The 16095-nt window shown below is 38.8% G+C and overlaps 1 protein-coding gene across 1 annotated transcript in view; it reads right to left on the bottom strand.

The window, feature by feature from the left end:
• Positions 1-16095, bottom strand: part of SELENOF (selenoprotein F) — a 54869-nt gene that overhangs the window by 11875 nt on the left and 26899 nt on the right. Inside the window, exon 3 of the mRNA XM_053693914.1 lies at positions 5760-5823. Coding sequence (XP_053549889.1) covers positions 5760-5823 — 64 coding nt within the window. The remainder of the gene's footprint in view (positions 1-5759; positions 5824-16095) is intronic.

The following is a 16095-nucleotide window of genomic DNA, read 5'->3' on the forward strand; positions in this document are numbered from 1 at the left end:
TATACAGTTGTAAATACTGGTGTTTCCTCAAAGAAAAAAAGCTACGGGTTTCACTGCAACATTTATTTTTTATACATTGATTATAGCCTGTTAAGCTATCCAAATGGTTAACACCTGATTTAACGGAAGAAACCAACATTTCCCTCAGGTCATCCATATAACACTTTAGAACAAGCCTGTTAGGGATACTATTCAGATTTTTTAAGTCACAAAGAAGCAACCACAGTCTCTTGATTGATGTTGCGGTCTGACAACTTTAGGGAGAAACCCCAACTTAAGTAGGACAGCCTTATCCGAATGGAACACCAGATAAGGAGGCTCACATTGCAAGGCCACAATCTTAGATACTCTGCACGCCGATGCAATAGCCAGTAGAAAGAGTACTTTCCAAGACAACAATTTAATATTAATTTCATGCATAGGCTCAAACGGAGCCATTGCAAAACTTTAAGAACCAGATTCAGACTCCAAGGGGGAGCCGAAGATCTGAACACAGGTCTGATCCTAATCAGAGCCCTAACAAAAGACTGAACATACATAAGGCTCAGAGTGCAGTAAAACAGACAAGGCCGAAAACGGTCCCCTCAGGGAACTGGCCGAAAGACCCTTCTCCAGACCATCCTGGAGAAACAGAATCCTGGCAACCTTAACTTTAAGCAACGGAAAACCAAGTTTTTCACACAAGAATAAGTAGGTTCTCCACACCTTATGATAGATGCAACGAGTAACCGGCTTACAAGCTTGGATGAGAGTATCATAACTCTCTCAGAAAAACCTCTCTTAGCTAGGACTAAGCGTTCAATCTCCACGCAGTCAGCCTCAGAGAATCTAGATTTTGATGACCAAAAGGACCTTGTTCCAGCAGATCCCTGCGACAAGGTAACTTCCATGGTGGAGAAGATGATATACTCACTAGGTCCGCAAATCACGTCCTTCGCGGCCACAATGGAGCAATCAGTATTACCGACGCCTGCTCCTGCTTTATGCAGGCCACTACCCGAGAAAGGAGTGGTAATGGCAGAAAAAGGTAGATTAGATTGAACCTCTAAGGCAGTGATTTTCAACCACTGTGCCGCGGCACACTAGTGTGCCGTGAGAGATCGTCAGGTGTGCCCCCGTGAATTGGTCCCTTCTTGCTTAAATGCACTCCCGAAGCGGAACAGAAGCCGGTTGCTGTTGCTAACCTACGCACAGACACAGATAGATAGCTAGATAGATACACACACACTGTATTAGGCTACAGTGTGTGATTTTGTAAAATTTGGGGGATGGTGGTGTGCCGCAAAAGTTTTAATGTAAAAAAAAAAAAAAAAAAAAAAAAAAAAAAGTTGAAAATCACTGCTCTAAGGCACCGCTAATGCATCTATTAGTTCTGCCTGAGGACCCCTGGACCTCAACCCATATCTGGGTAGTTTGGTATTGAGACGAGACGCAATGAGATCTATCTGCGGCTATGTGCTCCCTAATTGGATCATGTAATTCCTTGCAACACCCACCAACAGCTGTAATAAGGTTGTGATCTCACATCGCATTTGCCCGTATTCCACTTTCAGACAATAACTGACCACAGCTGCTGTTTAACCCCTTGAGTGCTAATGATGACTCAGAGCAGTCATTAGCACTCAACTACCTTTTTTGCAATCTGGGGGCCCCCACCCGCTCTAAACTTGCCTCAACTAGAGCCAGATCAAAGAGACTTCTTAGACTCCAACATTACCACAGTTGAGCTTCAACAAGCTATTAGAGATTTCCCCAGTGGAAAAAGCCCAGGACCTGATGGTTTTTCAATAAAATACTATAAGTCATTCAGTGCCACACTAGGCCCATTGATGACTCGTCTCTTTAACAACCTGATAGAGGAACCGTCACTTCCTAATACTATGCTTGAGGCGCATATAGTGGTTATACCTAAGCCAGGCAAGACCCCCGACTCCCCAGCAAATTTTAGGCCCATCTCCCTACTCAATTTAGATATAAAAATTCTGGCACAGGTATTGGCGACTCGTCTTAATAAATATCTTGCGAGCCTCGTCTCCACTGACCAAGTGGGTTTCGTTCCTGGCAGGGAGGCGCGGGATAATACCACCAAGGTCCTTCAAAATCTGAATTTTGCCCAGGTCGAGGGAGTGCCTATGGCACTCGTCTCGACAGACGCGGAGAAGGCCTTCGACCGGGTCGATTGGCTTTTCATGCGTCGGGTTATGATGGCCATGAACTTTGGAAGCCCATTCCTCAATATGACATTTGCTTTGTACTCGGCCCCCATGGCACATTATCTGATACTTTTACCATATCGAACGGGACCCGACAGGGGTGTCCACTGTCTCCTTTACATTTTGCTCTATCGATCGAAACATTAGCACAGAAAGTAAGACTTAACCCTAATATCAGAGGTGTTCAGATAGGAGAAATGGAACATAAACCAGCGTTATACGCAGACAACGTTCTATACACCCTCACCAACATCAACCTGTCGGTACCCAAACTCCTGTCAGAGCTTTCGACATATGGAAGGCTCTCCAATTTTCATCTAAATCTCTCAAAATCTGAACTTCTTAATATCAATTCCCCGCCGGAACATGTCCAGTCCTTAGCAACAAACTATAAGGTCCCCATAGCAGCTAACAAACTGAAATATTTAGGAATATATTTATCTGCAAAATCTGCCGAAACAATTATTTGACCCTCCGTAAAGACATAATTAATGACCTATCCTCATGGAAGAATAAAAAGTTGTCCTGGCTAGGAAAGATAGGCCTAATTAAAATGAACATCTTACCTCGAATCTTATATATAATGCAAACTGTGCCAATACATCTGCCAGCAGATTTCCTTCCCCACTTACAAAAATCACTAGAGCAATTTATCTGGACAGGTGTTAGACCAAGAATACCCAGAAAGACGCTATACCTTCCCAGGGATAGAGGGGGACTGGGGTTTCCCGACTTGTCATTATATAGAAGGGCCATACTATTGCAGAGGCTGACAGAATGGGCACACAACACTAATAAAAAACAGTGGGTCAAAATAGACGGCCAAATTCTACATTACAAAAATGTGGCCTCCCTAGCCTGGATACCAGCATCAAAACGCCCCAAACTGCTAAATAAGTATCATTTAACGACAGAAGCATTCTCCGAATGGGATAAGTTGATTGCCACTAGTACACATATTTCCACCTCCCCCTCACCAATGATGCCCATCTTAGAGAATCCAGAGCTACCTTACTGTGAACTTAGTAGGAGCAGGTGCCATCCCTACAGTCTGCGACATGGTATACTTCATTTCGCTTTAGTGGAAGGAAGGTTGCGCACACATCAAGACATGATAGAGACACACGGGAACATATTCTCATCTTGGCTACGATATCATCAACTATCACACTTTCTAATGCACCACAAAAACAAATCCGAATTCCTTAGGGATCTCACTCCTTTTGAAACCTTATGTACTGGGCTTATTCCGCCTAAAAGACTGATTTCAAAAATATACAAATTATTGCTCACTCCTCCAGACACCCAGCTCCCATCATATACTAGACTATGGAACAGGGATCTAAACAACACAATTGATGAGGAAGAATGGCTAAAATCGATTAGATTGGCCAAGCGATCCTCAGTATCTGCCACTGTCCAAGAAATACAACTTAAGTTGTTGACTAGATGGTACTGCACACCTGCCAGACTCCATCAGTTTTTCCCAGCAACATCAGCATTATGCTGGAGGGGGTGCGGCGAGATAGGCACGCTCCTACATGTCTGGTGGGCTTGCCCTAAACTAACATCTTATTGGGAGACCGTCATAGGGGAAATGACAAAAAAGCTCAACACACTCATACCAGTCTCACCTGAGACAATTCTATTCCTGCATCTCCCTGACACCTTGAGTAGACATGAGAGGGCTCTTCTCCTAATCATGCTTACAGGAGCAAAGAAGCTTATACCCAGACATTGGAAATCGGCTGAGACGCTCCACTCTTACTGAATGGCGCTTGGCTGTAGACGAACTACTGACTTTGGAAAGGTTGCATTACTACAAGTGCAGCCAACTGGAGCAGCATGACATGATGTTAGTTGCCTGGAACCCCACCCCAACACAGACTATATAATTGGCCTTCTCTATAGCCAGAATTAACATCCTCTTAACTGTGACCCCAAAACTTCGCCATCAGGAACACTACATTCCCCCCCATCTCTCTTCCTCCCCCTCTTTCTCTATAGTTCGCTTCTACTCTCTCTTTAGACTATTACTACTTTATCTTATGCCACATTTTCTTCTACTTCCTCCCCTGGTGCAAAAGAGTTGTTGTATCTTGAATCCTTCTTGCCCAGGGCGATAAGAGGAGAGTATATATATATATATATATATATATATATATATATATATATATATATATATATATATATATATATATATATATATATATATATATATATATATATATATATATATATATATATATATATATATATATATATATATATATATATATATATATATATATATATATATATATATATATATATATATATATATATATATATATATATATATATATATATATATTAAAAATAAGTTGAAAAATTCTCTATTGGGCCAATTGAAGGCCACTTGGACTATTCGAGGGAATCTCCCTCACGTCAAGGACTATGAGCTGGACATTACCACTTAGTAAAAAGAAAGACTTTACCTCTATCCTGCTAGGGTACTGATTCTGAAACAATTGTTTGTTTTGTAAATCGCTTTATTCTCAAGATTTGTATGTTTGAATTCACAATAAAGCTTGTTGAAAAAAAAAACAAAAAAAAAAAAACACCTCACACAATGCGCACTAACACCAAACAAATTATACAGCTGTACAAAAGAAGGCTATGTCACTGATCTGTGAGTGTGCACAGCTTCTGTCACAGACTGGGAGAATACCTGAACACCAAGATGGTGGCGCCCAGTACAAAGAGGCAGAGCTTCAGTATCTGGCACCGTTAAGTTATTAAAACAGGAAAACCGATTCGTAAAGAGCTACAGGAACAGGATGAAATAACAGTGAGTAGTTACTATTCTTTTGTAGTTGTGCTAAGCAGTTTAAAGTCCCTTTAAATGATGTTTGATATGATGCTTGATAATATTTATTTGTCCCTATTTTCCTTCTGAACTATTTGTTTGTAATAAAATTACTCAACTCTCCATCTATTTTTTTTTTCAGATATGTAATTGTCAAGATACTTTTTTATTTATTTATATAGGGATATTCTGTTACTTGAAGACAAATCTAAAATACATTAGAATAGTTTGTGAAACGTATTCCTTGAAATGCAAAATGTCTTAAAGATTTGCAATATCTATTTGCACATCGGCAGTTCAGTTCAGGCAATGAGGATACTCAATAATTTGCAATAACAAAAACTAAGGTTTGTGGAGGGAAAAAAAAAACCATTACAGATTGCGGATTAAATGTGTCTGTCATTTTAATGGAAAATATGCTAAAATATACGTTTTAGAAAAAATGTTTTCCTGATAAACTCATTTGTATAAATCAGCTCCTGCTGCCAGGAAAATAAACCTGACAGATATATATGAGGGAGTGAGATATTCTCAATGAGTATTTGTGTGAAATATATACAAAAAAAAATAGCTGTCTGCTTTCTGCAGAGTCAACTAAATCCTAATGTTCCTTTTCAGGAACGCTCATATTAATATTTGTACAATCTCTAGAAAAGCATTTTCTTATGGTATAAAAAGGCATTTCCATAAGTACTTACCCTGGACTTGAGGGAACCTCCCCAATTTTCATCCACAGACTTCAAGAATGGCTCCGGCATATCTCTATAGAACCAAAAATACACACTTGTAAGAATATGTCACAAAAGAGAAACTGCTGCACTTTTGTCCATAACGTCATCATTATAAACAGGGACATTTAAAGGGACAAAATGTTCTATTCTATGCAGGCAACATAGCAATAATAAAATGCTTTAACTATGGTCTAATTTATATTACGGTTATAAACTTGTAATAACATAAAACATCTCCATAGACTTTAACCCATTAACAAACAGCGTTGTACAGGGATGCTGCTGGTCGTTTAGCCCTTAAGACCCCTGTACGGCGCTGATGTCCTGGGCTCTGACAGCGGCGAGATCGCGCTATTCATGTAGTGCAGAATATCCCTGATGCAGAGAGAGACACTGTGTCCCTTGCTACATTGGGGTTGCGGTGGTGTGGAAGGGTCAGTAGGAAGGCGGGAGGGATCTGCTACACTAAAGATAATGCTAGGAGAGGGGAGGTTTTTTTTTTTTTGCTACACTGCAAAAAAAAAAAAAAAAATTATAGATAGACACACACAGGTGGCCCTCTGTTTACGCCGGTTCAATTTGCGCCGTTTCAGAACAACCTTTTTTTTCCAGTCATTTGGAAAGCAATGCACTTATTAAAATAGCCAGTAGGTGGAGCTGTCCGCTTGTTTTGCAGCAAAGTTAAGCAAGCTTTACAGCCTTAAATAGATCTGTGTACACAGATCAGACCAGATCTATCGAGCAAAATTTAGCAGGCACTTCCCTATTATCTTCCTGTCCAGCAGCGTCAGATGAGGGTGCCTAACTGCTTATTAATCACTGAAGATTGAAATGCATAGAATGGGTGCAGACCCAATATTATCTAACATTCTAACAATGCAAAGAACTGATTGCAGAAAAATGCAAGTAAAAAAACGTTTTTGTTCATTAAACTTAGTTTGATGATGATGCAGTCTGTTGTGTAATTATTTTATTAGATGATGTTTAGCAAATGTTTTTGTTCATTAAACTTGGTTTGATGATGATACAATCTATATTATGAGGTTTATAATGCTGTTTAGCATTTAAAGTCTTCATTTCAAAGCTTTAAAATTAATGTATTAGGTGTTACTTATGCCAATTTTGAGAGGGGCCTGGAACCCAACTCCCTCACTTCCCATTGACTTACATTATAAACTGGGTTTCAATTTACAACCATTCCTCCTGGAACCTAACCTCGGCGTAAACTGAGGGCTACCTGTATATACCTAAGATGGCAGACACTTATGTTACAAACTGCTATTTGTAACTGGCCCTTTAAATGAAAAGTTGCCCTGCTTCCATGGATCGTGGAGAAGCCTATTTGCCAGCCTCCTTCCTCATGACTATGGCCCCTGGAAGATTGTGCCCCTGAAAACATTAACTTTTATTGGGTGTGTATGGCCCTTTAAGAACCATCTGGGGACATATTGTGACTTTGGTGAACAATGCCCCTTTAAGACTATGTCCCCTGACCTGTAAAATAACTTGTCCCTGGCTTTCTCCCACTTGGTTCAGTAAATAGGGCTTACTGAACCAAGTACCACACAGGCAGAGTGTTCCACAGAAAGGGAGCACTATTACAAAAGCATTAGTTTTCATTGTGTGCCATTAAGAGTTAATTTTGTTCAGCTCTAAATACAAGTTTGCTGGGATCAGCTCTAATTAAGTTTAGTGATAAACTTTCCCATTGTCTAATCAGACTGCTAGTGATAAGATGTTCTGCATTGTTTTCTTGTTATCTGCTGAAGATATGTAATTCTACTATGGCCTGTCAAAGGGCGTTGTCTCTCTCTCTCTCTACCTAAATGTATCAAATGTGTGATTGGGGATTTTATGCCTCCCCCTGAGAGTGTCTTTTTTGCATGTAACCTCAATAAAAAGCAGGCTGTGTCTTCCAGCACATCAGACCTTTTCTGACCCTCTAACTTGCAGCTTTGACTCATGTTTGTAGGGGACAGCTATAATCACTACAGGGATTGCTATGCTCTATATACTCCCTTAGCTACTGAGCTCCTGTAAGAGCTCTTGTTCCTGATCCTGCTTCGCTGTACAGAAGGAAGAGGTTCGCCTACTGGAGCCTGGCCGTAGGTCCAGGGCGCAGAGCAGATGGCGAGATACCAGCCCAGCAGCGGTGGTTCGTTGAGTCTGCATTACTTATGGTGGCTACGCAGCAGTTATAGTGTCTACGGTGCTGATGATTCTTTGGTGAGCGCTAGGAGCATCCTTTTCTATGGTCCAACTTCCAGCCAGCCTGAAGGCAACCGTAACAACTAGTTATAAGGGGGTTGTGTAATAAAGAATATGTATTGGAGAAAAAAAAAAAAAAAAAAAAAAAAAAAGAGAAGGGTGAGGGATCAGGGAGGTGGGACTTTAAGGGTGGATCCTACACTGCAGAAAATTGCCAGACTGTCTGCCGAGATGGTGTTGACCAGTGGGGGGCGACGGAAGGATCAATGGGGTGGGAGGGTAATATCTACACTACAGCTAAACTTAACCTTACAAGCTACCTCATTAACTCCTTCCCTGCAGAGGAATTAAAGAAGTGTGGGGCACAGCTGCAATTAGCTTCTAATTACCAAAAAACCAATGAGAAAGCCATGCATGTCTGCTGTTTCTGAACAAAGAGAAGTGTTTACAACCATTTGTGTTATGATTGCACAAGCGGTATGTAAATTTCAGTGAGATACCCAAAGTTAAGTAAAAAAGTTAAACTTTATACAAAAATGGGCCTAAATCAATACCTTCGGTTGTATATTAAAAAAAATTTATATATAGTTTTGATAGGTAAAGAGAAAAAAAAAAAAAAAAAAGAAGAAAAAGCTCTATTTGTTTAAATGGAGCGATAAAAAATGATAAAAATGCTCTGGTCTTTTGGGCAAGTTTTTCTTGAAAAATTCCCGGTTCTTAAGGGGTTAATATTTTTTGTTGTCCCCATTTTACAACAGTAATAGAAACTAGGTTGAACCTCAAAGTCAACTTCAGAACAACAATGCACTACTGGGAGCTAGCTGAACAGATCTGGTGAGCCTGTGACAAGAAACATGTGCAGCCACCAATCATTTCCCAGTTTAGTATCTCTACTCTTGATTTTAGTGCAACGGGTTAAACAGATGGTAGTGCTTATTCCCATCTATTATACCCAATTAGAACGTACACTGTGGTAAATGGTGGAAGCATAAGACAGCTTATACCATGTAATGTTTCCAAAACTCAAACCTGTAAGATAACAATTACTGTTGTAAAGTAACCAATAACGTTTTAAATTTAGTTATATTGTAGCGTTACAACTATAGTAAAGTAAGTATAGTAGAGTAAGGGGATATGAAACAGGCTGTTTCATTATTGTAATAAAACCCCCCACTAAGCAGTGGCTTATACTTGATAGGCATTGTTGCAATATGCATTATTCATCATATTAAATGGATTTTACCTTTAATTCCTTTTAAACTTAATTTGTGGAGTGTCTATTTCCTGTCACAGCCCTACAAGGAGGCTGTGGTCTCTACAAGAAGGCTTAACGAAAAGAGCACTGTTTAAAGCAGGGTTCTTCAAACCATGGGTCAGGACCCCTTACTGGGTCGCAACATGTGTGAGTGGGGCGAGCGATAGTGAGTGGGGCGAGCGTGCTGTATGATGCGCAAGGAAGAACATACAGTAATCTGAGATGTAATCGCAGAAAATGCAGCATGTCTGCAGAAAGAACAGAACCCATGCAGGAACTGTTAGACTTTGCAGCTCTACTCTTCAAACAGACCTGTGTTCTGGCTGCACTTTGTGTTCCAGTGCTGTTTGAAGTTAACAGACAAATATGCAGTAGCACTGTAAAGCAGCAGTGCATTGGATTATAAACTGTCTTTTTTCAAACACTCTCCTAGCCTTTCCCAGTCTGCAAAGCTGTTTGTTCTGAATGTAAGACATTTTTATGAGCATTGCACCTTTTTATTACTACATTTCTATGTTAGACCAAGAGAAAAGGAAACAAACTAATTCAAGAGATATTTTATAATTTAGTTTGTTTGCAGCTAATTTGCAATGCAATTTTCAACTACTGGACTATATTATCAAATGTTAAAAATGGTTTTATTCCTTAGTTATCCAACATATTGCAATTGAACAGGCCCTTTAGTGTAACTGCCTAATTTAAAATTGAATTTTATTAAAAAATGGCTTGCAGAAAAGTTTTTCACTAAAAAAAAAAAATAATCTCATCACAGAAAGTAAAAAAAAATTCTGCCTCTGGGTGCATGATAGCGAGTGGCAAGCGTGCTGTAGTATGATAGCGAGTGGCGAGCGTGCTGTAGTATGATAGCGAGTGGCGAGCGTGCTGTATGTAGTCAATTACTGATTGATAGTGAGTGGTGAGTGTGTTTGGTATTACCTTTTACAACAACATTTTCAAGTTTAAGTATGCACACATTTTAGTCAATTTGTCAAAAATTGCAGCTATCTTGTGTATTACTTCAGAAATTCTCAGATCAAGCATAAAAATAGGGTTGCAAAAGGTATCTGGTATTACACTGGGTCTTGGGGGGGGGGGGAAGTTTAAAGGACCAATAAATACAGTAATTTGCATAAGCAACACATACATGATAAAAAGACAACGCAATAACACTTGGTCTGAACATAAATGAGAAGTATATTTTTTTTCTGACAAGTTTCAAAGCTATGTCTATTTCCACTCCTCCTGTATCATGTGACAGTCATCAGCCAATCACAAATGATATATATGTATATTTTGTGAATTCTTGCACATGCTCAGTAGGAGCTGGTGACTCAAAGTGTAAATATAAAAAGACGGTGCACATTTTGTTAATGGAAGTAAACTGGAAAGTTGTTTAAAATTGCTGCTCTACCTGAATCATAAAAGTTTAATTTGACCTGAGTGTCCCTTTAACATACCTTAAATGGACAGTAAACACCTTGAGATTTGAATATAAAATGTTTAGTTGTGCATAATGAAACTAATTCTGCAATATATGTTCATGATTTATTTTGCCCTCTTTTCATGTAATTTAGCTCTGCCAGTTGTGCAATTTATAATTGTCAGAATTTGAAATGCACCCTGATGGCTTCAAAGCCATCTGTTAGATATCTGTCCCTTATTGGCCTTAAATGATAACTGCATATAAATGCATTTTATACTAACTTTATTACTGTGACTTTCCTTGTTGTCTGCAGACTAAAGCCCCGATTGGCTCCTACAAATAAGGCAAATGGTGGGTGCCGTTTGGCTATTGAAAAATAACTTATAAAACAAATTAACATCCTTTTTACTAAACGTTAAGACTTGGCCGATATGTTACTCTTTAGTAGCACATCATAAATGTATTGTCATTTCAAGGCGTTTACTGTCCCTTTAAGGCAGAATATGCTGTATATATCTGTTCTTACAAAGTAAGCTGACAATATTCTATTTCTATTATTAAAATCAAGATTAAAACATGGAAAATATAATACAGCTTACAACTTGGTATTTGGAGCTTTTTTTAATTGAACATTAGTGGAAACATGCTGGATGTCTGGGACAGTAAATGTGTGCCACATAAATAGCATTATTATACAAGAGAACAAATCTCGTCTTCACGTCTGCAAAACCATAAAAAAAAAAGTCAGAACCAAATCTAAATTTAAATAGGGATCTAATTAGGAACTGGTTTGTGGCCAGGGGTAAGGAGCCAACGGCAATACACATTTTAAACAAGGCATCTTTGTTCGAATTTGTTCCAGCAGATGATCCTATTGAGAACATAGAAAGGAAGGATCATTTTTGCACACTCTCTCTGCTCATGGCATTTATAGCAATAATCAAGTTCACTTGTGTTTTAACAAGAAAGGCTGAGATTCATGAAACCAACAGCTGCGCTAGAAAATATCTCAATCAGCTCCCTTCAGAAGTGTGAATTGGTGAAACGAGAGGCAACTTGTGTCATTCTGAAGCACGTCAGCGCACAATGCTACACTTATGGCTTTCAGTTATATTGCCATCGCGTCATTGCAGAAAGATGACAAAAATTAGTGAGCTTTGTTTCAGTCTTTTTAGAGTGATGTGCAAGGACAAGAATGATCACACTGGCCAAAATCCTTCTTTACTAATAACCATGACAAAAGCACTAAACCAGAGGCAAACCATGTGCAAAATCCGTCACATAATACATGTAAAATCTCTACAGAGCAAAACATTTAAACATTTACCCATCATAGATATCAAGAGAACAAAGAAAAACTGATAATAGAAATAAAATTAGAAAGTTATTTAAAATGGCAGCCTCTATCTGAATTATGAAATAAAATGTTGGGTTTCAGATCCCTTTAAGGAGTTTACAAATCACCCAGAATATGGATTGTATATACTCAGTTATGTAGGAAAATAAAGCTACAATTCACAACCAGAATTGTTGTAGCCACAGCTGGCTGCTCACAGGATTTGTCCTTATTCCTTCATAAAGATAAAGAAATGGTAAACCAGGGACATAGCAACACTTAACCAACCCCAGCAGCACTGATTCTGAAACCAGGCACTAGGCCCAGCATTAAACACCAGACCTCACAGTACAAGCTTACATTTGTCATTTTGTAGGGCTGTAAGATTATTTGCATAATCCAATTAATCCCAACATGAGGCTACGCAATATCTGAATCGCACAAGACTGCAATTTTTTTATTTAAAACAAATAAAAAAAAAATGGTCCGAAACAGCTTCCTTAACATGCTACGTCAGTCACACAAACGCTCCAGTCCAGCCCAGAAGCAACACTGATGATAATTCCTCCCGGGGGGGGGGGGGGGGGGGAGGACCAGGAAGCGTCACACGTAACGACAGTTATACAGACACTGCTAGTTCATGTTTGTCATAGCTAACATTGTGCTCACTCCCGTGCAGTTATTTAAGAGTCAGTACTGATTGGCTAAACAGTTCAAAAGAACTGAGATAAAGGGGCAGTCTGCAGAGGCTTAGATACAAGGTAATTACAGAGGTAAAAAAAGTATTTCTGAATGTGTTGGTTATGCAAAACTGGGGAATGGGTAATAAAATGATTGTCGTTTTTAAAAATAAAAATTCTGGGAGTTGACTGTCCCTTTAAATGCAAAATATATGTTTAAAACATATTGTTATGAAATCACAATAGTAAATAAATGTTTTATAATATATATATATGCAAACTTTTTTTTGTCAGAGGAAGGGACTGTTGCTGTCCCGAAACGTCACAATCTACATTAAAGTTTTGGTCACTTTTTGATGAAAATCCAGTGAGTGCTTTTCTTTGCTTCTTTATCATTCACCGTATAGCACCCTGGTAGTTGTTGGACATTGGTGAGAGTGCACATACACCAATCTTTGTGTATATATATATATATATATATATATATATATATATATATATATATATATATATATATATATATATATATATATATATATATATATATATATATATATATATATATATATATATATATATATATATATATATATATAACATAATTTATGTAAGAACTTACCTGATAAATTCATTTCTTTCATATTAACAAGAGTCCATGAGCTAGTGACGTATGGGATATACATTCCTACCAGGAGGGGCAAAGTTTCCCAAACCTTAAAATGCCTATAAATACACCCCTCACCACACCCACAAATCAGTTTAACGAATAGCCAAGAAGTGGGGTGATAAGAAAAAAAGTGCGAAGCATATAAAATAAGGAATTGGAATAATTGTGCTTTATACAAAAAAATCATAACCACCACAAAAAAGGGTGGGCCTCATGGACTCTTGTTAATATGAAAGAAATGAATTTATCAGGTAAGTTCTTACATAAATTATGTTTTCTTTCATGTAATTAACAAGAGTCCATGAGCTAGTGACGTATGGGATAATGACTACCCAAGATGTGGATCTTTCCACACAAGAGTCACTAGAGAGGGAGGGATAAAATAAAGACAGCCAATTCCTGCTGAAAATAATCCACACCCAAAATAAAGTTTAACAAAAAACATAAGCAGAAGATTCAAACTGAAACCGCTGCCTGAAGAACTTTTCTACCAAAAACTGCTTCAGAAGAAGAAAATACATCAAAATGGTAGAATTTAGTAAAAGTATGCAAAGAGGACCAAGTTGCTGCTTTGCAGATCTGGTCAACCGAAGCTTCATTCCTAAACGCCCAGGAAGTAGATACTGACCTAGTAGAATGAGCTGTAATTCTCTGAGGCGGAATTTTACCCGACTCAACATAGGCAAGATGAATTAAAGATTTCAACCAAGATGCCAAAGAAATGGCAGAAGCTTTCTGGCCTTTCCTAGAACCGGAAAAGATAACAAATAGACTAGAAGTCTTACAGAAAGATTTCGTAGCTTCAACATAATATTTCAAAGCTCTAACAACATCCAAAGAATGCAACGATTTCTCCTTAGAATTCTTAGGATTAGGACATAATGAAGGAACCACAATTTCTCTACTAATGTTGTTGGAATTCACAACTTTAGGAAAAAATTCAAAAGAAGTTCGCAACACCGCCTTATCCTGATGAAGAATCAGAAAAGGAGACTCACAAGAAAGAGCAGATAATTCAGAAACTCTTCTGGCAGAAGAGATGGCCAAAAGGAACAAAACTTTCCAAGAAAGTAATTAAATATCCAATGAATGCATAGGTTCAAAATGGAGGAGCTTGAAGAGCCCCCAGAACCAAATTCAAACTCCAAAGAGGAGAAGTTGACTTAATGACAGGCTTTATACGAACCAAAGCTTGTACAAAACAATGAATATCAGGAAGAATAGCAATCTTTCTGTGAAAAAGAACAGAAAGAGCAGAGATTTGACCTTTCAAGGAACTTGCGGACAAACCCTTATCTAAACCATCCTGAAGAAATTGTAATATTCTCGGTATTCTAAAAGAATGCCAAGAAAAATGATGAGAAAGACACCAAGAAATATAAGTCTTCCAGACTCTATAATATATCTCTCTGGATACAGATTTACGAGCCTGTAACATAGTATTAATCACAGAGTCAGAGAAACCTCCTTGACCAAGAATCAAGCGTTCAATCTCCATACCTTTAAATTTAAGGATTTCAGATCCTGATGGAAAAAAGGACCTTGAGACAAAAGGTCTGGTCTTAACGGAAGAGTCCACGGTTGGCAAGAGGCCATCCGGACAGGATCCGCATACCAAAACCTGTGAGGCCATGCCGGAGCTACCAGCAGAACAAACGAGCATTCCTTCAGAATCTTGGAGATTACTCTTGGAAGAAGAACTAGAGGCGGAAAGATATAGGCAGGATGATACTTCCAAGGAAGTGAAAATGCATCCACTGCCTCCGCCTGAGGATCCCGGGATCTGGACAGATACCTGGGAAGTTTCTTGTTTAGATGAGAAGCCATCAGATCTATTTCTGGAAGTTCCCACATTTGAACAATCTGAAGAAATACCTCTGGGTGAAGAGACCATTCGCCCGGATGCAACGTTTGGCGACTGAGATAATCCGCTTTCCAATTGTCCATACCTGGGATATAAACCGCAGAGATTAGACAGGAGCTGGATTCCGCCCAAACCAAAATTCGAGATACTTCTTTCATAGCCAGAGGACTGTGAGTCCCTCCTTGATGATTGATGTATGCCACAGTTGTGACATTGTCTTATCTGAAAACAATGAACAACTCTCTCTTCAGAAGAGGCCAAGACTGAAGAGCTCTGAAAATTGCACGGAGTTCCAAAATATTGATCGGAAATCTCACCTCCTGAGATTCCCAAACCCCTTGTGCCGTCAGATACCCCCACACAGCTCCCCAACCTGTAAGACTTGTATCTGTTGAGATTATAGTCCAGGTCGGAAGAACAAAGAAGCCCCCTGAACTAAACGATGGTGATCTGTCCACCATATCAGAGAGTGTCGTAAAATCGGTTTAAAGATATTAATTGAGATATCTTTGAGTAATCCCTGCACCATTGGTTCAGCATACAGAGCTGAAGAGGTCGCATGTGAAAACGAGCAAAGGAGATCGCATCTGATGCGGCAGTCCTAAGACCCAACATTTCCATGCATAAGGCTACCAAAGGGAATGATTGTGACTGAAGGTTTTGACAAGCTGATATCAATGTTAAACTTCTCTTGTCTGACAAGGACAGAGTCATAGACACTGAATTTATCTAGAAACCTAAAAAGGTTACCCTTGTCTGAGGAATCAATGAACTGATTGGTAAATTGATCCTCCAACCATGAACTTGAAGAAACAACACAAGTCGATTCGTATGAGATTCTTCGAATGAGAAGACTGAGCAAGTACCAAG

Source organism: Bombina bombina, chromosome 10 (genome assembly GCF_027579735.1).
Source record: "Bombina bombina isolate aBomBom1 chromosome 10, aBomBom1.pri, whole genome shotgun sequence".
Lineage (NCBI taxonomy): Eukaryota > Metazoa > Chordata > Amphibia > Anura > Bombinatoridae > Bombina > Bombina bombina.